General features: G+C 38.2%; 1 protein-coding gene across 1 annotated transcript; it reads right to left on the reverse strand.

The window, feature by feature from the left end:
• Positions 1-1,151: 1,151 nt before the first annotated feature.
• Positions 1,152-24,309, reverse strand: LOC135195819 (uncharacterized). Its single transcript, XM_064222309.1, has 11 exons — positions 24,152-24,309; positions 17,248-17,481; positions 15,983-16,151; positions 14,099-14,235; positions 12,787-12,996; positions 11,675-11,891; positions 10,017-10,171; positions 7,843-8,082; positions 7,146-7,252; positions 6,527-6,662; positions 1,152-5,043 (listed from the first exon to the last, which is right to left on the reverse strand). Exons 1-11 carry the CDS (start codon positions 24,210-24,212, stop codon positions 4,877-4,879), a joined length of 1,833 nt encoding a protein of 610 aa, XP_064078379.1. The 5' UTR covers positions 24,213-24,309; the 3' UTR covers positions 1,152-4,876.
• Between the last annotated feature and the right edge of the window lie 1,741 nt (positions 24,310-26,050).

Here is a 26,050-nt window from a genome sequence, read left to right on the forward strand (position 1 = left end):
TAGATACACCACCACTGGACGGTGAGGAGTCAAGAGGTCTACGTCAGGCTCTCTTTCTCACCTTGTCACTCCTGGACAAAGGTTGTTGTTTTAGATTTAGCTGGCCTTATGCCAGCACAGACTCTTGCTCCTAGAGCAGCCCGCAAAGATAAGGGCCGGTGCTTGTCATGATTACGGGCTGCTCTGTGAGCAAGAGCCCGTGCTGACACAAGGTCAGCTAAATCAAAAACAACATTGTCATGACCAGCTTAATCTAAAACAAACAACAATCCACAAGTCCATTCGGCTTAACACTTCCGGTAGGCCTATATTATCACTGGATTCACGGTCATTGAGGCAGGGAATCCAAAGGTTCTCATCAGGAGTCTCATTTCCTTTCTCGCCTTACAACACCTTGGCGAGGGATCGAGCAGGTATGTGGCCGGTTTAATTTGAATCAACATTCCATTCGGCTTTCACAATGCGAGTTTCTCGCTTGTAGAAATAGTCTGTACTTTTTACACAGATTTGCAATGCACACGCTACTCACCACGGCAAAAGGTGCGTCTAGATTTTAGTCTCACGTTAATTGTATTCGATTCGGGAACACATACATACATGCCTTAACAGTGTCTTATATCGATGTTAAAAAAAGCTTCGAGAGTTCGGTCTAAAATAGGACACCAAAGGCAGCGATTAAAACACTGGCCGAAACAAGAACACGGAATTCTTTATACCTTAAAGCTCTGCAGTACTGAAACAAACCAGCAATCGGGTTGTACTGTAGTCGTCGTTTTAATTAAGCCAGCCTTATGCTGGCACGGGCTCTTGCTATTCAGCAGCCCCTAAGGGTTGTACAGAGCGAAGAACTTGGTCGGTGGTCACGAGCTTAAGCACTGTATACCACAGTTCATATTGCTTTAGAATTTTATATTATCAACAGGTCGTCGTCATGATTCGCTGGCAAGGTAAATCCACTCTCAACATTCTTTTTCTACAGTAAAATGAATTTTAGACTTACCGGCCTCTACTTAGAAATGCGGTTGCGCTGAGACCTACCATAACACTATCAAAAGTTTAAGTTCTGTGTGATACAACCCCGTGTGAAGTTCTTACTTGAAACTACGTACTGCATTCTACAGAGGACTTCTGGGTCTAGAAAAGCAAACAAAAAAAAACATATGGTTTATTTCACTTTAATGGAATACAAATGAGCCAAAAAAAGAAACACAAGGCTCTTTTTTAAGACAATTCTAAAGCTGATACAGTTAAACAGAAGAAAGAATTAATACTACATTGCTCGTGAATTGCCATTAATACAAGACACTTAATGAGCTAAACTGGACTTAGGCTTTTAAATGAACCTCCACCAGTTCCCCCTCATAACACACTGACTAAATTTCCTTACCAATGTCGTTGTTCACTCTTGAATCAAAAGCTCATTATGGAAAATGTAAAATGCTGAGCCATTAAATGATTTCCATTACCGTTATCAATGCAAATGTTACTTCGACCATTCCAGATACGAGCTTGTAAGTTTATTGACACAAAACAACGTCGCAGTCACAAGCATAAACAAATATCCTGTCTACAGATGTGCCAACAACATGGGGACCCATAATTTCATCTGAATGTTGAATTATACATACAGTCTGTATGAGACAACAATTAGAGTATGATGTTGATTAATACTGGTGTTATCATGAACTTTGTTATTTAACATACTACACTGAACATTGCGCAACAAGACTATTATACAACAAAATACCGCCGGAAGTGAAGATCATACAAGAAGAAAGAAAATTAAAAAAAAAATAACTAAAACTCTCCTATTCTGCAGGAGCTACGATCCTGATGGGAAAACACTAAACAAACGATTATAAAATATAAAAAGCAACTTTTTTAGAAAACGTACAAGGGCCCGCCAGAGAGGGAATCATACGTAGAGGGCTGTACCATAAAACTAAACAAATTAACAAATGAATATCAGTATACATTATTCTACATGTATGGGGATGAAATACCAATGAATATACACACACATCCTAGGAAAATGCAAACGAAAAACATTTAGAAGGAATACTGACGATTTCCATCATCAAACTTTTTTTTATTTCTCGTTCTGTAAATTCACACGAATTCAGAACGTTAACCTCACTCAAGGTGAGGTTAGTTAACTAACGAGCAACCTAGACCACACACCTTCCCCAGATCCGACGGAGAGGAAAAAAAGGGAGTCGAAAGTGGATCTCAATCAAAGGGTGGAGAGATTTTTTGAGTAAAAGAAATGAGAAACAGGAACTATATTCCTAAGACTGAATTGAACGAACTTCGAAGGCGACGCGGTGGACTGAAGCTGCTTACGAGATTGTATTTCATAAACTTGATAGAGCTCTACTTGACAATCTGAGGTGCAATCATCTTACAGCTTAACAATCCGACAGTGTGAGACAAAAGTTAATTAATGGCTGTTTATTGAGAATAAAGCACTAAAACGCGTGCCATATTTCCTAGTCGCTCTGATTTATGTCAAATCTCGTTCAGTGTGAATATATGCAAATTTATGCAGGTTTGTGCTCGTGTGTTAGTAACAACTGCCTGTGACCTAAATTTAAGCTCTATATTTCAGCTACAACTTCTGTAGTACCAATTTATTATACCTACGAGATCGGTGCTACTTTGGTTTGTTATCTACGCGTCACCTACTACAAGGTGCTAGCTAGTACTAAATATGGTGAATGCAAAGTAGAGGGCTGCGTAAAGATATCGTTTAGTAATGTATAATTTGCCGACCACGCAATACAGAAATGGGCGTAATGATCCTTTGATCACCGAAGGGTTAGTACTAAACACGGCGTCCCAAGGAACTTCAGCCATGTCTAGTACTAACACCACGGAGTAAGTGACACTATAGATAAGCCAAAGTAGCCCCATGAGATCTCTGTCTCTCTCTATCTACAGTGGGATGTACACTATTTGGCACACTCTAAAGCACTATATCCGATACATCTGTAATTATATCAGTCGTTTGTACTTGTGTGTTCATTATCTTTATTGCTCAGTTTTTCCTGGTTCAAGGTAACATAACGCGTAGTACCCGTCACAAGGATCTATCCTGTCACGGGGGTCGTCTTAGTCTAACCTAGCCTAACCTAACACACAGGCCAGGTAATCTATGCCAGTCTTGTCACACTTGAGAAAATATTGAATAAATAATAAAATATTTTTGAAAGCAATGATGTGTTCTAAGTCATTTCTGAAGCTAAAAGCTTCCATAATTAGATGAGACTTTACGATGTTCTGAAAGCTATCATTTTACACCTTTTTTACACACCCAAGGAAAACTATGACAGTAAATAGACAAAGTTATGTAAAACAACAGTAACCTCTGACTTCTTTGGTGAGAGATGTGACGTTAATAATGGTGTTGATCAAACTTTGTAAAAATAGGATAACATTAAGTTAATCCAAGGGGAATATTTCACTGCAGTGTCGATCTTATAAATTATACTATAAAGTCCTTATCATACGAAGGTACACAATACGAGAATGGTGAACCATCTAAAAATAATCAATAATAATCCTAAACTATCATACGTAGAATTACTTATATACAAAATATGCTTTCATATTCACACTCATACCAATGACGTACCACAGATTTTTGTAAAAGAAAAGAAGAAAAAAACTGCTGATTTTCTGTAACCCGTAGGACAATTCTGTCGTACGCTCGTAAAAGATGCTTACTTTAATTGGCAGACTACGTAGCAGCATTTGTGAAATCCTACGGCGTATGGCGCTTGTTAAAAACTACAACCACTGTAACTGGACGGACTTATTGGATAGATTACTTTATTGCTGTATCACAACGCGAAAGGACGGATATATTTAAGGTTTACAAGACCTCGTGTTTTCAAATGGTATCGCTCATGTTTTCTTTGCGCTGGCATACTACACAGTAAAGTAAGAAATACTGGCAGTAGGCTGCTTATATATCGCACGCGAACGTCATTGAACTGAAAACACGAAATCAATGCATGAAAGGTTATTTATGAGCAAAGACAGCAAAAGGCTCTAGAATTTTTCTGAACATTTCGAAGAAACGTGACTTTGAAACTAAGCGAGATTTCCTAAACATCTTAGCAACTCTAATACTGTGTAATGTACGAGTTCCTTTTTTTTTTTTTTTTTTTTTTTTTAACGAACTGTACCAGATACCCTTCATCTCTCGTACCGCTGGCAATGAAGAAAGACCTGTAATTCCCAGCATTTTGTATGAAATTCCTTCTTCACTCTGAATCTATTCTTTATACTTAGACATTATTTTTAAGTATTTAAAAAGGCACAGACCATGCCTAACAAAATTGGTTAGTCTTGGACTCCAGTAGATCTTTTAAACTGCACAAGTCAGAAATAACACTTATTTGGACTATGATGAACTTGAGCCATCCGTTAGATATTAAGAATGAAAATCAGAAAATGTATAATCGATTGTTCTTTTGAACGAAAAACTACACAGACAGCGAGCTAGGACCGGATGTGTCTGAGTTAAGATACTGGCTAAATATTCCCAGTCAGAGTTTATAGATTTAAAAAGTGCTGCTCAAGAGAGAATTACTGCAATCAATAATGTCCATTTTTTGTTGGTGACCTCATGGGGTGCTGACGAGATACATTCTGAATGACTTGCATGAATTCTGTCCTACCCAGAGCTTCCCCAGTCATTCTGCGATGTCTCCTTAGAAATGGAATGGACCAAATTTGCGCTTGGAAGTCTAAAATCCACGAGAATGTTCTCCCCACGGGCTAGGTATATAGGCTACCTAGACCGTGGTTCTCCCAGCCGAGAAACACACACTCATGATCACTCGCACACTTGTGACTTCGAAAGCAGTCGCTATCGCCTTCTCACAAGAAGCAGCGTGACTAAACAGCTGAAGAAGGTGATGGCAATCGATGCCTGGAACGCCTCCAGTCCCGAAGTGAACCTGAAGACGTGGAGGTCGCCGCCGGCCATCTTCCAAGGATTGGCGCCGTCATCGAAGTGCATAGGGCACCTGTCGTCTGAAGGAGGGGATTGATTCATGTTGGTTTTTTTTATTACAAATATCAATTAATTATATAAATTATATACAAACTTTTCATAATTATATCAACAGTATAACATACTAAGAAAGATATTTGAAATGGAGTATATTTCATAATTTCAGATATTATTTACTAATAAATGGAACTACATTAATTACACGAATTCAAATATTATTCACATACTTACTTGTAAAATGTTTTTCAAGTTCATATGCATTTGATAATGCCCGTTTTGTGTACTTTATTTTACATTTTAACATTGAAATTATTTTACTTGGTAACACCTATTCTCTGCTATACCAAAAACAATTTACATACTCAATAATAAGTATACTTAATGTATTTTTCTTCTTCTTCTTTATAGTCGAAATCCAACATCAATACTTTTATTGGGTACTGAACTTTTATATCACATACCTCTTCAATCAAATTCTGGAACCATTTCCTATTTTTTTAAACATTTACAAATATAAACAACATGGAGATGATTTTCATTTTCCATACATTTATTGCTAAAATTATTATCAGCAATTTGCAATATCTTCAGCCTTTCCTTAGTAGCCAAAGATTCATACAATAAATCTATACATAATACTTCTTTGATATGCGTCAACGAATTTGCATAAAAGGTTACTCCATATATTACCCCAGTTATACAACGGGTACCTCTCAATTACAGTGGGCTTATGGGTTGGCATTAAATACTGATTCATGTTAGTATGGTGCGCTAAGGGTTAAGTTTCTGAAAATGTCAATCACTCTTTGATAAATGTATGACATTTGACACCCTGATGTAATATCTGACATTTTTACTTTTGACAATACACTTTGAAAAAGGTAAAACTCAAGCAATGACAAGCACCCATTGATAAATTAAATCATTCGTAAAATGTAAAATTGTCGTAAAAAAAGGAGAATTCTATTGAAATTTGCCAACCAGTTTTCCGTAAAAAACAAGACGAATGTTTTAAAATGACTTAAATGATGCAAATAACCAATCAAATGCTTCATCTTTTGAATGATTACATTAGCTCTTGACAAATGAAATGTCACTTGGATCTTCAAAACGTAACGTGACGTTATGAAAGTATGCTATACAAATTCATGACCAGTGATCTTGAAAAAAAAAAAAATAAATAAAAAAAACGAACTATATTTTCAAACGCTTCAACATTATGGAGGGATGCTAAGCTGATTCCTGAACACTAAGAAGAAACTTTCATAAGATTTTGATACGGAAAATTAAACTTGTTCCGGTTACGTCTCTCTCTCTCTCTCTCTCTCTCTCTCTCTCTCTCTCTCTCTCTCTCTCTCTCTGAGCTGTTTTATATTATTGGTACAGGTAAAACAATGAAAGCAAATGCAGATTCTTGTTGTTCATTGCACTAGATGTATCCCTTAGCTGTTTAGTTCCTTATGATACATTTTTCATTTGGTACTCAAAAGCCTGCAGACTTACGTTCTCTCTCGTATTCGACCATCCTTATGGACACGGCGGACCCAGGGCCATCTCCATGCACAGTCTGGTGCATATTGCAGAAGGGACCGACACTTTGTGACATCAAGATTTTATTCAGATCGGCCCGTTGGTACACCTGGGAATGATGAGAGAAGATGTCGGACTTGGGTGCATTGAATTGAATATAGTAGAATTTAGGCCAAAGGCCAAGCGGTGGGACCTATGAGTTCATTCAGCGCTGAAATGGAGATTGACTGTAAAAAGTTTTGAAAGGTGTAACAGGAGGACAGCCTCAAAGCAGTTGTACTAGGAATCAACTGTTAGGAGATGCTGGAAAATGAGACGGAGGAGAACATGAACGGAGGTGCAGTAAAAGGAATGAAAGGGGTTGCAGCTAGGGGCCGAAGGGACGCTGCAAAGAACCTTCGGTAAAGCCAACTGCGGTGCAATGACGGCAGTATAACCAACTACTTGGCCAATTATAGTACATACCTTTAGGCAAACTTAGGTCAGCCCATTTGAATCAAGATGAGAGCGGTATTCACCAAACACCTGCATCTTAGAATAATTACCACCAACACTTATACCTTGGATAACGAGGAAAGTCAGTACTACTCACCCAACACCTGTACTTCGAATAGGGGTCAAGTTCGTTGTATGTGATGAGGTACGACCGTAAATTCTCCTTCCAGTATCCTATGCATTTGAGCTTGTAATCGGGATCGGCTGAAATGTTTAGAGGATACAAATGTCAAGGTTTGCTTTGAACACTGATGTGAAAATCGTATTTCTGAGATATTTAACTGGATACAATGACTGTTTTCAATGAGACAAATTTCTGGAAGTTTGGCAGTAATGTTTGATGGACAGCTGATGAGAAAATGTGTTTCCTGCTGGTAATCTAGGAGGTAATTAACACTAAATCTTAGGTAAATATATACTGTACAGTCATCACCCTAATCTACCAGCACAACCTCAAAAGGAAACATATGTTACACTTGCATATATATATATATATATATATATATATATATATATATATATATATATATATATATACATAGGCAGTTCTCGGGTTACATCAAGTTCGGGTTAAGTCGTAACCTGGTAACCTGCTCTACGGCGCTGTTGCTATTTATTCCCATTATAATTATGATGATTCGAGTTAAGGCGATTTTCGGTTTACAGTGCCCTGCCGGGAACAGAATCCCAACTGTAACCGGGGACTGCCTATATATGTATATGTATATGTATGTGTGTGTGTGTGTGTAATTTACAGTTTCATCACGGACAATGACTCAAGCTGAACAACTTACTGTAAATATCGATATGTCTGCCATAGGCGTCGACGCTGATACAGTAGTGGGCGTCGATCCAGATCTCCTTCTGGTCCTGGTCGCAGACGGAGAAGTCCGAGATGTTCTCCCTGCAGTAGATGCTGTCCCAGGGGGTCTTGGTGACACCATCGATGATCTTCGTCTCAAATTGCAGCTCTCCCTTCTGGGTGAAATTGAATTTTCCAGCAACGGGACATTTCACAGGCACAGGATCCTTGGCTGCGGGAAGGACAGTGTTTGTAAATAACTGTTTTGTTTACGTTGGCTACTTATCACACGCAATTCGTATACAAGCTGCATACATGTCAACGACTTATCAGTCATCCAAATGATGACTTTTTACAACTGTCCAGCATTTACCAAAGGTTCATTCTCCACTTACAGCCGTTGACTTGTTGTCAACCTGTTTCTGATATATATGCTGTAAGTTGCCGACGCGAGCTATCATCATGTTTTGCTTCAATATGGACTTGCCTAAGCTGAAGAAACAAAAATGTATGACAACAAGTATTTTTGTTGACTTCAACTGATAACTTCAACTGACAAAAAGACATTTCAGTTGGCTGTAGCTGCAGACACAGTGATGTGTGACAACAGCTGTTCTGGTTAAGCTTAGCTCCAGAAGCGATTATGTCCAATGACAGGCACTTGAGCTGATCTTCGTTGAGCAGTACACAGTGCATTTTCACAGCTATTCTAGTTGGCCTTAGCTAGAGGCGATCTACTTAAATGGACGTTAGTTTTCAAGTGATGATGATTTGAATTTACCTCGCAGAAATGAACTTTGGATCACAGTCCCTTAAATGTAACCTAAATTGTATTTATAATTGCAAGATAATGACAGTTTTAAATCGTCTTAACTGCAGAAACTGCGTATATAATAAGATCTATATTATTGGAACACAGTAGAAGAAAGACAGTGGCGGCAGAAATAATTTATGATGTCAACAACTTTACTTCATTTGCACAAGTAATGATTTATGATAGCCGTTATTGCAAAATTTCTTTTCTGTTACCGCGAGCCACATCAAATTACGAGTTTTGACCTTAACCTTACTGAACTTGCTTCTGCTTTCGATCTTGCAACTGCAAGAGTTAATTTTGTATCAGAAGTGCACGCATCTAACTTCCCAGAACCCAAAGAAAGTATACATTATAGATACGATAAGACACTGCGATAAGATACACAAAAATGAACTAATCTCAGTGCTACATATAATACTTTCTGGAGTCGCTAACTGGAAGGTTGACAGGTTCAGTACGTCATCCATACCTGTGAATAACATTATGTGGAATTCTGTTTCTTCGTTTGTTTCCATGAAAATAGTGAGTGATAATGACAATAAAGATCTAGCCCAGATTCCTAACAGTTATAAAAGTGGGAAGTAACAAAAGAAAAAGCACAGATTAATAATAGTTTTAAAAGAGAAAGTAAATAAGGCCTGGCTCAGATTCCTAACAGTTATAAAAGAAAGTAAGAAAAAATAGCTGAGATTAATACAGCAGTATTTAAAAGAGATAATTTTTATGAAAAACTAGCTTAGATTCCTAACAGTAATAGCACTAGCTCATATTAGTAACAGTTATTAGAAAGAAAGTAAAAAAGAACTAGCTCAGATTAATGACAGTTTAAAAAAATAAAAAATAAAAAACAACTATCTCAGATTAATAACAGTTATAAAAGAGAAAGTAATAAAAGAACTATCACAAATTCCTAACAGTTATAAAAGAGCAAAAGTAATGAAAAAGAACTGAGTGAGATGAATAACAGTTACAATAGAGAGACAGTAAATAAAGAACTGGCTCAGATTAATGACAATTTAAAAGAAAAAAAGTAAAAAAAACAACTATCTCAGATTAATAACAGTTATAAAAGAGAAAGTAATAAAAAAAAACTAGCTCAGATTCCTACCAGTTACGAAAGAGACAATATAAAAGCCTGCTACCTCAGATTAATAACAGTTATAGAAAAGAAAGTGAAAAAAGAACTATCTCAAATCAGTAACAGTTTTAAAAAAAAATCAGTAACAGTCATAAAAGAGAGAAAGTAACGAGAACTAGCTCACATTAAGTTATCAGAGAGAGAAAGGGACATTCGTGACAACGAATGGAGAGGGGCGGGGGGTAGGAGGAGGAGAGGCTCGAACACCCACCCAACATGAGGTCGTAGTTCCACTCGCGGCCGCTCTTGAACTGGATCCAGGAGCAGACGGTTGCGAAGTCCTCGCGGATCATCTCGAGCCCTTTTCGGAACCGGATGATGCTGTGGTGGCGAGGCACGAATTCGAAGCACACGTAATCCTTCTGGCTGTCCAGGGAAGAAGAAGATGAGGATGATGATGATAATTTTTGTCTCTTTGTTTGTGTGGTGTTTTTACGTTGCATGGAACCAGTTGTTATTCAGCAACGGGACCAGCGGCATTTACGTCAATTCCGAACCACGTCGAGAGTGAACTTCTATCACCAGAAATACATATATCTAACTCCTCAATGGAATGCCCGAGGATCGAACTCGCGGGCATCAAGGTGGCAGGCCAAGACCATACCGATCACGCCACTGAGGTTCTATGATGATGGTAAAAATAGCTTTAAGTGAAGTTAGCAAATGATTTGACAGCACGTCATTAGTTGTCCTTAACATGAACCCAATCTTATGCTTGGGGTATAAGAAAAGAAGCGAATGATCTGAAAACGTATTCTTTACAAATGAAACCCTACATCGGGCTTTCTATGGAATTACACTAAATCTAATTTTTGATTATGAGACAATAACAATTTGGCCTTTGACTTCACTGGGCATAAATCACCATCAGTGGAACATAGAAACCAAATATGAAGTCTCTATCTCATATAGCAGTTAAAAAATTATGGCTAGGGTAAAAATGTTTTACGATAGTAGATTCACATCGCCCGTGGATCTGATATTTAGGCCCGTCTCTTAAGACGCTCCTGATTGGCTGTTGATAAGCCAATCACTCGGATGGAAACTCTTTAGTCTCTCTCGAGAGTTCACGTGGGCAGGATCTATGTTCCACCTCTCCTGAGGGATGTCTCAAAAGTATCCTTCAGGACCCCAGGAGAGGTGGAAAATACATCCTGCCTATGTGAACTATCGAGAGAGACTGAGAGTTTCCAGCCCTGTGATTGGCTTATCAACAGTCAATCAGGAGCGTCGTAAGGGACGGGCCAAGACATCAGATGCACTGGTGATGTGAACCTACTATAGCTCTACAAGGCACTCAAACAAAGGAAGTTATTTTTCGCTTTCACCTACATGAAGATATATAGATTCAGAGCGAAATCTGTGGATTTTTAAATTTTAAACATTTTTATTTCCGTTTCCCTTATGTATTTCCTGTCAACCTGACATTATCTGATTTATTGCTATAGTAGATTCACACCAACCGTGCATCTGATGTCTAGGCCAGTCCCTTATGACGCTCCTGATTGGCTGTTGATAAGCCAATCACAGGGGATGAACGATAGATGTGAATTTACTATAGTTTCAACAGTTTATAAAGAAAAACCTCATGAAATAATTTGTCCTTTGGATATCCATGCAATCTAAGCAATGTGATATTTCTACAGTATGTATTACGCAAAATTATGAAATGTAAACATACATAATTATAGCTTCATCTGTCCTCCAACTTTGATGAGGTGACAGCATAATGTGAAAAAAAAACTACAACAGAAGACTATATAATGAAAATATCAAAAGTCCCAGAAATTCCAGCGAAACCAGCGGCCCGAACAGTCCCGTAACCGGAATTCCATTCCCCCTTTCCGAGATGCGAAATTGGTCACTTACCAACCGTCGATGTTGAGTCGAGCCATCAGGTATCGATTGTCCCGCTGTTCGCGACAGACGTAAATGGTCCTCCTGAATCGACCGACGTCGGGGTAGGTGGTCTCGATGATGTGGGTCTGGTTGATGAAGACGTCGGCCTCCGTGTGGGCCGTGTTGACCCAATCTCCGCTGAAGTTCTTCGGCAGGAGGCAACCCGGGTTGACCGTCTCTTGTTTCACTGTTGGGGGAGTTCTTCGCGTTATTTATTGTCAGGATATTTTACGTTTCTATACTTACTACATTAATTTTCTGGTTTGAGTTCTGCCTTTATCTTATGTTTTCATTCCCCTAATTCCTCCCGCAATTCGTCGTCGCTTTACTGAACTTTTGATACACAGTCTCTTTTTTACCCTCATTCTATAAATGTTTACACTCAAACGTACCTTACTAACAATTAATGGTATTTAGATAACAAACGAGAAAAATGAAATTTAACATCTCAAGTGCTCAAATAAAGTGACAACAGATATTAATCCATTATAAGTCAATTGTTAGTACGTAACTGATCTCGGGAAAAATAAAATAAATAAATACACAAATAAATAAATAAATAATGCAACTGGAAATTCCTGAGCGTCTTGAAATGAAATCGACAGCGAAATAAAACCTCAAATTAATATGATTAATACATCAGTACAGATTTTTCAGTTGCAATAGATAATACAAAGATGTCATTGGGAACTGGGGAGGTGAATAACAACTAAAGAGACAAGAGATACAGGGAGGATGATCTGAGCACTCGGGAGTATGCTATAAAGGAACCAAAAAAGACATTCCATTTAAACTTGGTGATTATAAATATGGCCTTGCACACGAAGAACTAAGTCGCACATCTACAAAATTTCGGTTACCAGAAACGCAACAAGTCAGTGTCGTTCAACGAGTGCTATAGTCACGCATTGCTACTAAAAATATTAATAATGAATTTTTATTATACAAGCACACCGACACACATATCACATAAATACAGCGTGTCCATAAAGTCCCAGTACCATTACAATCAACAAATACTTGTAATGCTACTGGGACTTTATGGACACCCTGTATATATAAAAATAAGTCCAACGACCTACCAGACGTCATTCTGAACCTGAAGGGACTGTTTTCGGGAGTCTTCAGGACGGAGCAATCGGGCGTGATGGAATGCCCCATGTAGAGGTCGTCGTCACGATTCCTGACGAAGCAACGGTACTTCTCGTCCTTTCGGGACTCCTTCGTGTTGGCCACGGCGAAGTAGTGGTTCTTCCCGTCGAACCAGTCGCCCAGGCAGGAGAACTCCCTCACTGATGAGAAGGAAAAGCGAAATTCGTTTAGTTTTATATTCCAGTGAACGTAAGGCTTCAAGGATCTGGCTGTCAGCCTAAAGACACGTCGCTCAGATGTCGAGGGCTCGCGCCTCTCCCCTCCCCAGGCTTCTAAAGTTTACTGCTGCAATAGTCAATGGGGTGTACTATGTGTTATATGGCATTCACTGGCGGCCACCCTTCCATTTACAGACCAAACCCAATTTTGCTTAGCTTAAATTTAGGTGAGCATGTTACAGCTTCCCATTCATTGAACCAAAGCATAAACCGGACTCGGAGATGCATAATTTTAATGGACGAGAGCCCGGTGTTGTAGCATTTAAGCAAAAGGTGAATGCAGCATGACTAGGAAAAAAAAAACCCGCCTCTGTTGGTTAGAATGAGCCCAGATGTCCACATCAGACCTCTCATCCCCTTCAACACACAGCACCACTTAAGAGACTACTGAAAATGAAGGGGGGGGGGGGGGGGATGGATAAGGGGTTCTAATCATTCACACTTTTATGAATGGGAACACTCGCCTATCAATCTGGTAGCCCGAGTTCACTCCCGGCTCCTGGCAATGCGGAACCAGAGGAATTATTTTTTTGGGTGATTAGAAATTCATCTCTGGATATAATGTGGTTTGGATCCCACAGTAAGCTGTAGGTCCCGTTGCTAGGTAACTCATTGGTTCCTAGCCACATGAAAAATCTAATCCTTCCGGCCAGCCCTAGGAGAGCTGTTAATCAGCTCGGTGGTCTGGTTAAATTAAGATAATAGTACTTATGAATGGGAACACTGATATTAACCTGATCTGTAAAAGCCACAGCAGCAGCAGAATATGCCTCACAGATCATAAGTATTTGGGGCATATTTCTTCGCATAAATAAAAGTAAACGACCTTGTACTACAATTACCACATGAAAAGAATCTTTTAGCTAGGCCTAATTGAGGAGTAGACCTCTGCAGCGGACGACGATTTCCGCTGAAGAATACGAGAGATACTATACATTTTACACACTACAACAAGAACCTCCACGCTTCTCCTGAAAGAAAAAACCGAAGCTGTAAATAAACGGAACTAACAGCGAAAACTTACCTCCTTCAAATGATTCCTTAATTCCCTCGCACTTCTTGAAAGTGATGTTAAACTTCTGGTTAGCGATGAGGAACTGATTGCCAGGCTCTTGGCAAGACGTGATTTTAGCCTCCTGATGATTGCATTCACCGGTGAAACTAGAACGAAAGAAGACACATTAAATCCCTTAAGGTTTTGCAGTTTTCCCAAGAGAATTCGACTCTCAAAAATCGTGAGACATCTATCACAAACGGATTAAATTTCTATAACCACTGAACATTTTCACCAGAGATTTTGATACTGATATACAGGTATATTTCACTATAAGGGTTTAAACTATTCTGTAATGGAAATATCTCTTACCGAAAGGATTCGGTCTTATAAAGAAGCGATATTTATTTACAAAAATATTCTGGCCAGAATAAGAACTGCATCTTGCACAAAAGGACTCAAGCCCACATAACAGAAATATCTTCCACAAACTTATTTAATCCTCGGAACTGTGAAAAAAATTTCATAGCTCAGGATAAACTACATAAAAAAAAGTTTACAGATAAACTACTGCAGTATTTCATATGAGTTATTCATTGATCATGATGGGTTCTCATTCACAGGGAGAATATGCACATTAAAGCAATGCAAGTTTGTTAGTTTGTATGGTGTTTTTACGTTGCAAGGAACCAGTATAGTTATTCAGCAACGGGACCAACGGCTTTACATGACTTCCGAACCACGTCGAGAGTGAACTTCTGTCAAAAGAAATACACATCTCTCACTCCTCAATGGAATGTCCGAGAATCGAGACTTCATCCCAACAGGAAACTGGATAGAGGATCTCCGGCGGATAGCAGAGTTCATTAATAGAGCGCTTACATACGAAGTAGAGGGACTAACTACCAGGGAATTTATTTTAAAAAAAATATTACATGAAAGAGAAAGAAGGAGCTCTGGCACCTCAACAGACTATGGCTCCTGAATAGAATAGAATAGTGAAGAATATAGGATTTGGGCCAAAGGCCAAGCACTGAAACCTATGAGGTCACTCAGCTCTGAAATGGAAATTGAAATAAAAGGTTTGAAAGGTGTGACAGGATGAAAACCTCTTAGTTGCGCTATAAAATCATTGTTAGGAGACGGTGGAAAGGAAGATGGAAGAAAATATGAACGGAGGTACAGTAAAAGGAATGAAAAGGGGTTGAAGCTAGGGGCCGATGGGATGCTGCAAGGATACTTAAGTAATGCCTACAGTGCACCGCATAAGGTCCACTGACGGCACTATCCCAATATGGGGCACAGTTTGTATTAAAAAGTTTTAATTTTACTTTCAAAAGGGCCATATCTCCATCTTTCAAAGCTGAACCTTCAAAGGCTCAATATATGTTCATCAACTTTCAGGGTCTTCACGTCTACATTATGCGACCATGTGAAATGAGTAAAGGTGTTACATAGTTTATTTTTAATTCTTTGTTTTTTTTATTTTATTCTTTGTAAAAGTGATCATGAAATCTAATAATTTTAGTAACATTCCTAAACATACTTATCAATCAAAGCCTTATCTGCAAAGACACCCTACGACCCTTCCTTACCTGAAACCCTCGTAGGGAGTTAGTGTCGTCAGTGCACCTCATTCGGTGCAATATAGGCACTACTTAAGGTTCTTTGCAGCGTCCCTTCGGTCCCTAGCTGCAAATACTTTTACTGCACCTTCGTTCATATTCTCTTTCTTCCATCTGACTTTCCACCCTCTCCTAACAATTGTTTCATAGTGCAACTGCTTTGAGGTTTTCCTCCTGTGACACCTTTCAAACCTTTTACTGTCAATTTCCGTTTCAGCGCTGAACGGTCTTCGTTGTCCCAGTACTTGGCATCATGCCAAAAATCTACAAAAAGCCAATCAAATCTTACCTGAAACGGTTCTGGTAGGCGAAGTGCCAGACACCTTCGATGGCTGAACGGCAGTTCTTCGGGACGTAATTTTCGTTGAACATCGTCACCAGGGCCTGGTTGTGATCTATCTCGTTGCAGACTTCTTCCAACGCCGGCGTTTTACCAGCTTTGAAGGTGACACATCCGGCTGCGAAAAGCGGTGGAAAGATTGAATTGCTCGCTTGTCTACTGAATCATTCGTAGAAAAAAAGAGAAAAAAAAGTTTCAATCCGGAATTAACTGCTGACGTAGTGGCCCACGTCTGGTCTTGGCAGATCACTCAGTGGGAGGTCAAGAATCCTTATATAATGCATGAGGACTATAGGATCATAAGTACTTGATTTCTAAAAGTTAAAAGAGAATAGCTACAACAACAAGGCAATAAAAATGATCACAATTTATCTTTCTTTTTAATTAAAATTAAAACCAGGATAAGATTCTTCCGGCGTTCGCAGCCACATTTGTTGCAACGCCTGTTTATATAAAGCATTCAATCAACAGTCTCTCGTACATACCGTGAATGCCTCCATCCATCAATGCTAACTATATTAGCTACCTTAACTATTTACATGAAATCCTACACACCGAGAGACTGACGCGGTCCTCAGAATAGCATTAACTTCTCAACAAAGACAGTGCTATTAATGTTGTATAAAGATAACAAAAATATTTGTAAAAACTTTTCTACATAAAACCCGGATCTATCCCATAATTGGATGAAGCGTTCATTGTCTACGACTCAATTCACCGCAGAGTTTCATTGTAATTCATCAATAACTTTGCAACTGGTAGCGAAGACCAATGGTCATCTATAAGCGTTATCAGGTCGTCACTGCACAGTTCATCCCCAAACATAATATCACTAGGATCCATCAGCAGCTCTGCCTTAAACGAAAATGAATAAAAACGCAAATAAAAATAACACGTCCATCGCAAAATCTAACAGCAAAGGCTCCACTGAAACCAGTGACAATTCTTTGCGGACATCTACCTAGACAAAGTCTTTGGAAGGCAACATTGCACCAAACTGAACTATTCACTTAAGGTAGATTCTTGGATGAGCCGTATGCCTACGAGACGTTTGTTTAGTGGCCGCTGATTGGCTGGTACCGGGAGGTAGGCAGCTGCTCCCCGCCAATCAGCGCCCGCCAAACAAACGTCTCATAGGCATAGGGCTTACCCAAGAATCTACCTTAAGTGAACCAGTTATAATCACTAACGAACGAAGAGAACAGACGACTCACTGGACGTCTTCTGCAGGACGTTCACCGTCCTGATGTGGAACTCGACGCAGTAGTAGCAACTGTCCGTCTTGAAGAGCAGCGACTTGACGTCGTGACGGTGAACCTTGAGGGCGACGCAGTTGCCGTGGCGAGACATGGACGAGATGTCGATGTCCGTGATGGTGTTGGTGCCCTTCTCGAAGCTGAACCACGACCCCCGGATCACGAAGGGCACGACGCATTGGGCCTCAGCCTCTGGAAGAACACAAAAGGTTAGTATTCATGGAGTCTGAAGTTGCCATTATGAATGAGTCTTTATTAGATAGCATTTCTATGTTCCAGCGTCCTTTACAAACACGTTTACAAGTTTGCAACGAGTATTTCGGGATGACGTTTCTATCTTTAACCCCTTCCTTGTCGTTGCTGACAACCACTACAGCTGACTAGCTACTATGTACATAATTTATTGTTGGCAGATACGACGCACACACACACACACACACACACTTTATATATATAGATATATATATATATATATATATATATATATATATATATATATATATTATACAATATATTAATCTGATTTTCCTTACAAGCGGAAATACTTTTTTTTATTGTATGACTGTTTAATCAGTAGGTTTTAGCTGCAGACCTTCAGTAAGATTATTTAAAAATTAAAAAAATTAAAATAAAGGAACAGCACAAAATCCAATAAAAGGAAAAATAGACACATGTGCATTTAAGTACGAACTACCATTTGAATGGAGGTCCAGTAAAAGGACTGCAAGGGGTTGCAAATAGGGGCCGAAGGAACGCTGCAAAGAACCTAATGTAATACTTGCAGTGCACCGTGTGAGGCGCACCAAAGGCACTACTCCTCTATAGGATATCTTGTACTGGAATAAAGCCACACGTCTGAGGATTGAAGTTGATGTTTACAGAATTTTCCTGTAAATTAAGTCTTTCCTCACCATAACTTAGAATAGATATCTCGGAAACTCTGCGAATCTACTCTCATCCCGTCTACTCTCCAGTGTTGAAATTGAATTGAAGAGATAGGTATCTTTTTACAACTATAAATAGTGATGCATAATCAGCACTGGGGAAGAGACGAGATGTCTTGAAACTGTCTTTCAATTTACAAGTATTGATACTGCAGTCACATTTGAACAGGTGACGACCAGCTGTGTCGATTCTGCTTGTGAATCGACTCGTATCTTGCCTCCATAAAGAGGCAGTTCAGATACATAAACAAGGAAACGGTGTTGCAGCTCTACACATCAATAGTTAGACCCCATCTTGAAAAGGAAGTACAGTTTTGGTCACCAACACAAAGACAGGACATAAATAGATTAGAAGGGGTACAAGCAAGAGCCACAAAGTTAATTCCATCCATCAGGGAAATAGGTTACCAAAGACGACTTGAGAGCCTGAACATGTATGGGTTAGAAACACGACGATTGCGAGGACAACGAATAGAAACATTCAAAATACTGAAAGGCATAACAAAAGTAGACGGTAACCTATTTACGTTAAACGAAAACCAGACAAGAAATATGGTAACTAGAGCTGAAGAGATACAACACATCTCATTGCGGGAACTTCTTCACATACAAGATATGTGACACATGGAATAAACTGCCGCCAGAAGTTGTAAACAGCAACAGTGTGGAAGAGTTTATAAGAAAGCTAGACAAAGTCATTAGAACACTGTGAATGAACATTAAAACCTGGTCATAGAGATACCTAAGTGAGAACACGGTGTCTCCTCGGATGGACTATAGTCTTTGAGACATCCTAATCCTTGTAACTCCTCTACAGTATACAGTGCTATCAACACATGAATGGGAGAGATGTCTCGTAACTCCGTTGGACTGTGGAACAGCTTCCCAGATGAAGTCTACCAATTGAAACTTCAGAAGTTCAAGCGGAAGGGAAATACATTACTACCAAAGTACTATTCTCCTTGCGTTTTAATGCATTTCATCCATTTTTTAATTCATTTTATAATTTTTTTGATAAGTGGGGCCTCTTCTTTCTGTATTTCCCTTTACCTCCTCCTCTTTCTCCCTCCTAATGCACACAGTATTTTTTGGAAGCTTGAATTTCAAGTCAGTGGCCCCTTTGGTGGGCTTGTTTCATATGAACAGGTTTCCTTTTCTAAATAATAATAATAATAATAATAATAATAATAATAATGGATGCTGGGTATCAACTCTAGAAAAGAGGCAACAGAATTAACCATCTGATGTTCATGGACGACATCAAGCTGTATGGTAACAACATCAAGGAAATAGATACCCTAATCCAGACTGTAAGGATTGTATCTGGGGACATCAGGATGGAGTTTGGAATAGAAAAATGCGCCTTAGTCAACATACAAAAGGCCAAAGTAACAAGGACTGAAGGGATAAAGATACCAGATGGAAGCAACATCAAACACATGGATGAGACGGGATTCAAATACCTAGGAATAATGGAGGGAGGGGATATAAAACACCAAGAGATGAAGGACACGATAAGGAAAGAATATATGCAGAGACTCAAGGCGATACTCAAGTCGAAACTCAACGCCGGAAATATGATAAAAGCCATAAACACATGGGCAGTGCCAGTAATCAGATACGGCGCAGGAATAGTGGAATGGACGAAGGCAGAACTCCGCAGCATACACCAGAAAACTAGTAAATATATGACAATACACAAAGCACTACACCCAAGAGCAAATACGGACAGACTAAACATAACACGAAAGGAAGGAGGGAGAGGACTACTAAGTATAGAGGACTGCGTCAACATCGAGAACAGAGCACTGGGGCAATATCTGAAAACCAGTGAAGACGAGTGGCTCAAGAGTGCATGGGAAGAAGGACTGATAAAAGTAGACGAAGACACAGAGATATACAGAGACAAGAGAATGACAAACAGAACAGATGACTGGTACAACAAACCAATGCACGGACAATACATGAGACAGACTAAAGAACTAGCCAGCGATGACACATGGCAATGGATACAGAGGGGAGAGCTCAAGAAGGAAACTGAAGGAATGATAACAGCGGCACAAGATCAGGCCCTAAGAACCAGAAATGTTCAAAGAATGATAGATGGAAATAACATCTCTCCCATATGTAGGAAGTGCAATACGAAAAATGAAACCATAAACCACATAGCAAGCAAGAATGTCCGGTATCTTGCACAGAACCAGTACAAAATAAAAAGAGGCATGATTCAGTGACAAAAGCCCTCCACTGGAGCCTGTGCAAGAAACATCAGTTACCTTGCAGTAATAAGTGGTACGAGCACCAACCTGAAGGAGTGATAGAAAACGATCAGGCAAAGATCCTCTGGGGCTATGGTATCAGAACAGATAGGGTGATACGTGCAAATAAACCAGATGTGACGTCGATTGACAAAATCAAGAAGAAAGTATCACTCATTGCTGTCGCAATACCATGGGACACCAGAGTTGATCCCAAGATCCCTAAAAAGGAATCTAGAAAAACTAGAGGCTGAAGTAGCTCCAGGACTCATGCAGAAGAGTGTGATCCTAGAAACGGAGCACATAGTAAGAAAAGTGATGGACTCCTAAAGAGGCAGGATGCAACCCGGAACCCCACACTATAAATACCACCCAGTCGAATTGGAGGACTGTGATAGAAAAAAAAAATAAATATAAAAAAAATAATAAATAAATAAATAAATAATAATAATAGTAAGAAGAGGAAGAAACTATACATGAATACAGACCGAAACACAAAAATGGTGGTTTTAGTAAACTTGAGCTGCATACCCAAGAAGAACGGAGAGATCAGAGAGGTCCCTGAATTCCAGTGGAAATGACGCATTTTCTCGCTGGGTGCGATCTCAGAACTAAACCCCCAACACCCAACCCCTTTTTTTTTCAGTTTTGTAACTCAACTAAAGTTACTTGATTCAAGAAATGTGTAAGGTATTGGGAAGGGTTTGATGGGTAAGGTATCGCCGGTACTAAATGAAAAATCACCGACTTAATTTTTTTTACAAGATTTATTAACATAAATATGCTTGTATCAATTAATTTCGTCAGTCACTAGAAATAAGTATTTTACTCCTAAAATCATTACAGCCATACAGAGACTGCTGTAAGGACTCTCTCCCCGCACTCCCTCCATCTGTATTACATACACATTCACACACATATTAAAGTAGTACTATACGTATATTGTATATCAATGACACCAAAAAAAAGGGACCAAAACAGTTCTTTATACCAGCCGCTTTTAATCAAGTCTTTGTGTCCTTCATACATACATATTTACAGACACACACACACACACACACACACACACACACATATATATATATATATATATATATATATATATATCATATATATGTATGTGTGTGTGTGTGTTGGCATAATACAATACAGATAAAGGGAATGTAATTACATATATTCTATATGTAACTACATAATATTATACATATGTAAAATAAACAAAATGACAGTCGTGGATTTGTTCGTCGCAGAATTCACTGAGCTTATATATAAATAAATTCATGATCTATAAATATTTCAAATATCTAAATACCATTATTTTTGCGTGGACTCATCATGAATATTCAGGTGAATTTTAGAAATCACAAATTTAATTCAGTTACGCTTCGAAAAAAGTATAATATATTTACTAATTTTTCACCTTAAGTTTAATATTTACATTGTGATAAGCAGTATTTACTTTTATTATCAATCAAATATATTCTTTTATTATCAATCAAATATATTCTTTATCCATTTCCTTCTAGTTTATTTTTTTCTATACAAGGGCATTCAATTGAATGGAAGCTCCCTTGCAATATTCACTGCATTCCGGGCGTGTTCCAAACTCAAACTATAGTATTTGTTATGAATAATAAGAGATCTTTTTTTCTCGAACCCAAACAAGAAAATAATTTCTGATATCTGATTACCTCGTATGTGGTACCCTGTACTATGGTGGAGATTACACTACTATCATTCTCTAAATACAATTCAATCTATGAAACGGTCATAATGTGATTTCATTATCTAATACACAAAGTATACCAACATTATTATTATTAATATTATTATCAAGCAGACAAAAGGAAATACCAACTAGAATATATATGGGGTTCTACAGAATTCTGTTACAAGCAACCTTGGATATAGAAAGTAAGCTAATATCATGGTTGACTTAAAATACCAACTAGAATATATATGGGGTTCTACAGAATTCTGTTACAAGCAACCGTGGACATAGAAAGTAAGCTAATATCATGGTTGAGTTAAAATACCAACTATAATATATTTGGGGTTCTACAGAATTCTGTTACAAGCAAACCGTGGACATAGAAGTAGCTAATATCATGGTTGACTTAAAATACCAAACTAGAATATATATGGGGTTCTACAGAATTCTGTTACAAGCAACCGTGGACATAGAAAGTAAGCTAATATCATGGTTGAGTTAAAATACCAACTAGAATATATATGGGGTTCTACAGAATTCTGTTACAAGCAACCGTGGACATAGAAACTAAGCTATAATATCATAGTTGAGTTAATGTCATTTTAGTTAATACTCAGAAAAGATATTCAGTGGTAATCGCCATGATCTGACACATTGGCTTCGCAGACACGGATTGCCTGAGAGTCGCTGTAGCAGAACAAACAAATAAAACGATACTGTATATAAATTAGTAACGGTTTTCGGCATAGTATTCTATTCGCTACTGTACCCGTATATAATAAGGTCGATATTTTCTTCTATGGACCTTGCCCGTATTAGAGTCCACTAGTGGTAAAAAACTTGCCAAAGAGTATAAAATAAGGAATTATGTAAAATAACTGACAACTACAATGTAAAGTATCTGCCGCATACTTTAGTTACCCCTCAGCCCTTACCTCTTCACTAGATGTACAGGTGTTTATGAAGGCTAAAAAGAGTTCACTTTCTCTTTCTTTCACGTTATTCAGAAACAATGTCATCATGTTATCTTCAGAAGTTTTTCTTACTGCGATATCAATAGGACGGGCAGCCCATATCCGAGGCTTCATGGAAAATGGATGATTTGTACCCCCCCCCCCCCCCCCAAAAAAAAAAAAAAAAAAAGGACTTATATACTCCTCAATGATGGTTTGGTAATCATAGAAAACGGTTATATTTAAGACGTAATACAGTTCTAATATTCTGAACTGTGCCCTACTCGATCAAGTCCAATGTTATTTTTTATGGATATCATGCGTATATATACAATGTCAGAGAAATGTACTTCATAAAAAAATAATGACTGTATTTATACAGTCAGTTATTCTACATCTAATCAATTATAAATATACCCAATGCAATGCATTCATCCGAATAACAATCAGATTAAAGTTGAGAGGAATAACACACAGTAATTTCAGCAACCTTCTTCCATATCAGTTTACAGGGAGGACGTAATTTAAAAGTCAAATTTTCGTCAGTCTGTTATAAGCTTCGGCTAATTACCAATTCTTCGCCAATACAGTGAAATACGAAGCAATACGTGCTTTTTTTTAGCAGTCGCCAGCGTCTTGATGCCAATAAGGTATTCTAAAAGTAAACCCCCTCATACCAGATGAAAACACAACAGGTGACTCACAGGATGAAAACAAACGAGGACAAAATGGGAACTTCAACGGCAGAAATGAATTTTAGTAATTTATTTTTTAGGAATCCCCACTTGCATAATCCTGCTCCGGCGCAAAAAAAAGTTATGTTAACACTGCTTTTCCTCGGTGCACAATGACCAAAATCCCTAACGTCCTAAAATACGGAGAGGAATCAGGAAATGCGAGACACGCCTTTGTCAAGAAAACCTTCGAAAGTTCCGAAAGATTTCTTCCTACTTCATTCGGTCAGCAAGTGATTCTACAAGTCACTCAAAAACTCACGGTAGATGAACAAACATGCCGCTACGAGAGTGGCTACTAGGTAGTTTTTGAAGAAATCCATGATTTACGCATAGCACTAAGATTCACTTTGAGATCATTCTTCACCACCAAGGTGTGGTGGAACTGTTGACTTGTTTTGTAAGGTTGTCGCAGATACCTCTGTGGGAATTGTTGCCATATATCCCTTGAGATTTTACTTTTTGTTTCGTAATTCTAACTGCTCTTTAATGCTTTCTTTAGCTGTGCAGGCACACGCGAAACCGTAATACTTTCCCAGACGATCCTTTCTAAAATATCTTATTTTCTTCTATATTTTTAAAAACAAAATTCAATAAATGATTAATTGGCAACTGTAACGGTTTGATTGGCTAAGATAGGTAACAAGTCCCGAGGGTCCCATGCTAGTATTGCTCATTGTCACAAGGAAGCGATAAAGAAAACATTTTATCAATAACAGCTTCGTAGTACATCGTAGAATACGAAGATGTAAAAAATCATTTACAGAAATAACATCGATCAAGTGTCGCAAGAGCAAAGCGGACGGGCAGGTAGAAGGAACGGCAATACTTTCCCCTGGTGGCCAGGTGAGGAACTAACAAAACACGCCTCTCTATCGAGGCGTTTGATACTTTCGCGTACATGTTATTAAGAATATATACGTAAATCTCAAGCGTGGTTTAGTAGTGCTGAAGAATTAAAGACAACGCATTCCAAAACTACTTAATAAATAAACTGAAATGATACCCGTAGAATAGTGATTGCATTCACAGTGTACGAAACGTTTTGGGATATCGCTCGCTCCTTGGGGTTACGTCCATTCATCGAGTGATGATGCTATCATTGCATGGCAATGAATAATATAAAAGTTGACGGTGCATCACGGAAGGCGATATGACGTTTTCCACGTGCAAATGATGCGTCGTGTACGATTATATTGAACTATTTTTAATTTATTAAGAATTATATTTTCTGTGTAAGATCTTATTTGAAGTTTAACAAGATATTCAACAATTCAGATCTTGTCATTTATATCACATTCCACAATCATTCCCAGCTATTTTCCTTTCTGCGCTGAATGACCCTCATAAGTCGCAGCGCTTGGCCTTTGACCAAAATTCCATATTCCATTCCAGTCCATTCCATCTAGTGCTTTGTTAGAGGTCCAAATTTTGACCATGAAAAAATAGTAGTTATCTTTTGTGAATGAATTTTCAACAGAAAAGTTTAATACGGAAGTTATAAAGAAGGTTCATTGCAAATCTTTTCTTGGAATATACCGGAGATATCACCCTCGATTGTCATATTTTTACTTACTAGTTTTACTATTCATGAGCTTTACCATGAGAGGAAAAGGACGAACCTTTCAATATCGTACATTTGAAAGTGCCATTGTCATGTTTATTTGAAGGGACAGTGAGACACCGAAGCTTATATCAATATTTAATTATATTTAGTCAGTTTACTGCTTTCTGCTTGATTGGCCTTTCAACAAATTAAGTGGTAATAGACGTTAGGAGCAACAAGCTGCCAAAAAGATATATATATATATATATATATATATATATATATATATATATATATATATATATGTATGTATGTATGTATGTATGTATGTATGTATGTATGTATGTATGTATGTATGTATGTATGCATATATATAATATATATATAGGGTATGTATATGTATATATATATATATATATATAGATATATATATATATATATATATATATATATATATATATATATACGATATAGGCTGGTACCCAGAGTTTTTTCTATGGGGGGAAGGGTCGTTTTTCTTAAATCTGAACCCTCTCTACTATAATTGTCATTGCACATATAGGTATATACAAGATAAAGTACTTGAAAATATGGAATTCCAGAAATTTGGGAGGG

The sequence above is a fragment of the Macrobrachium nipponense genome, chromosome 16 (assembly GCF_015104395.2).
Source record: "Macrobrachium nipponense isolate FS-2020 chromosome 16, ASM1510439v2, whole genome shotgun sequence".
NCBI classification, from domain to species: Eukaryota; Metazoa; Arthropoda; class Malacostraca; order Decapoda; family Palaemonidae; genus Macrobrachium; species Macrobrachium nipponense.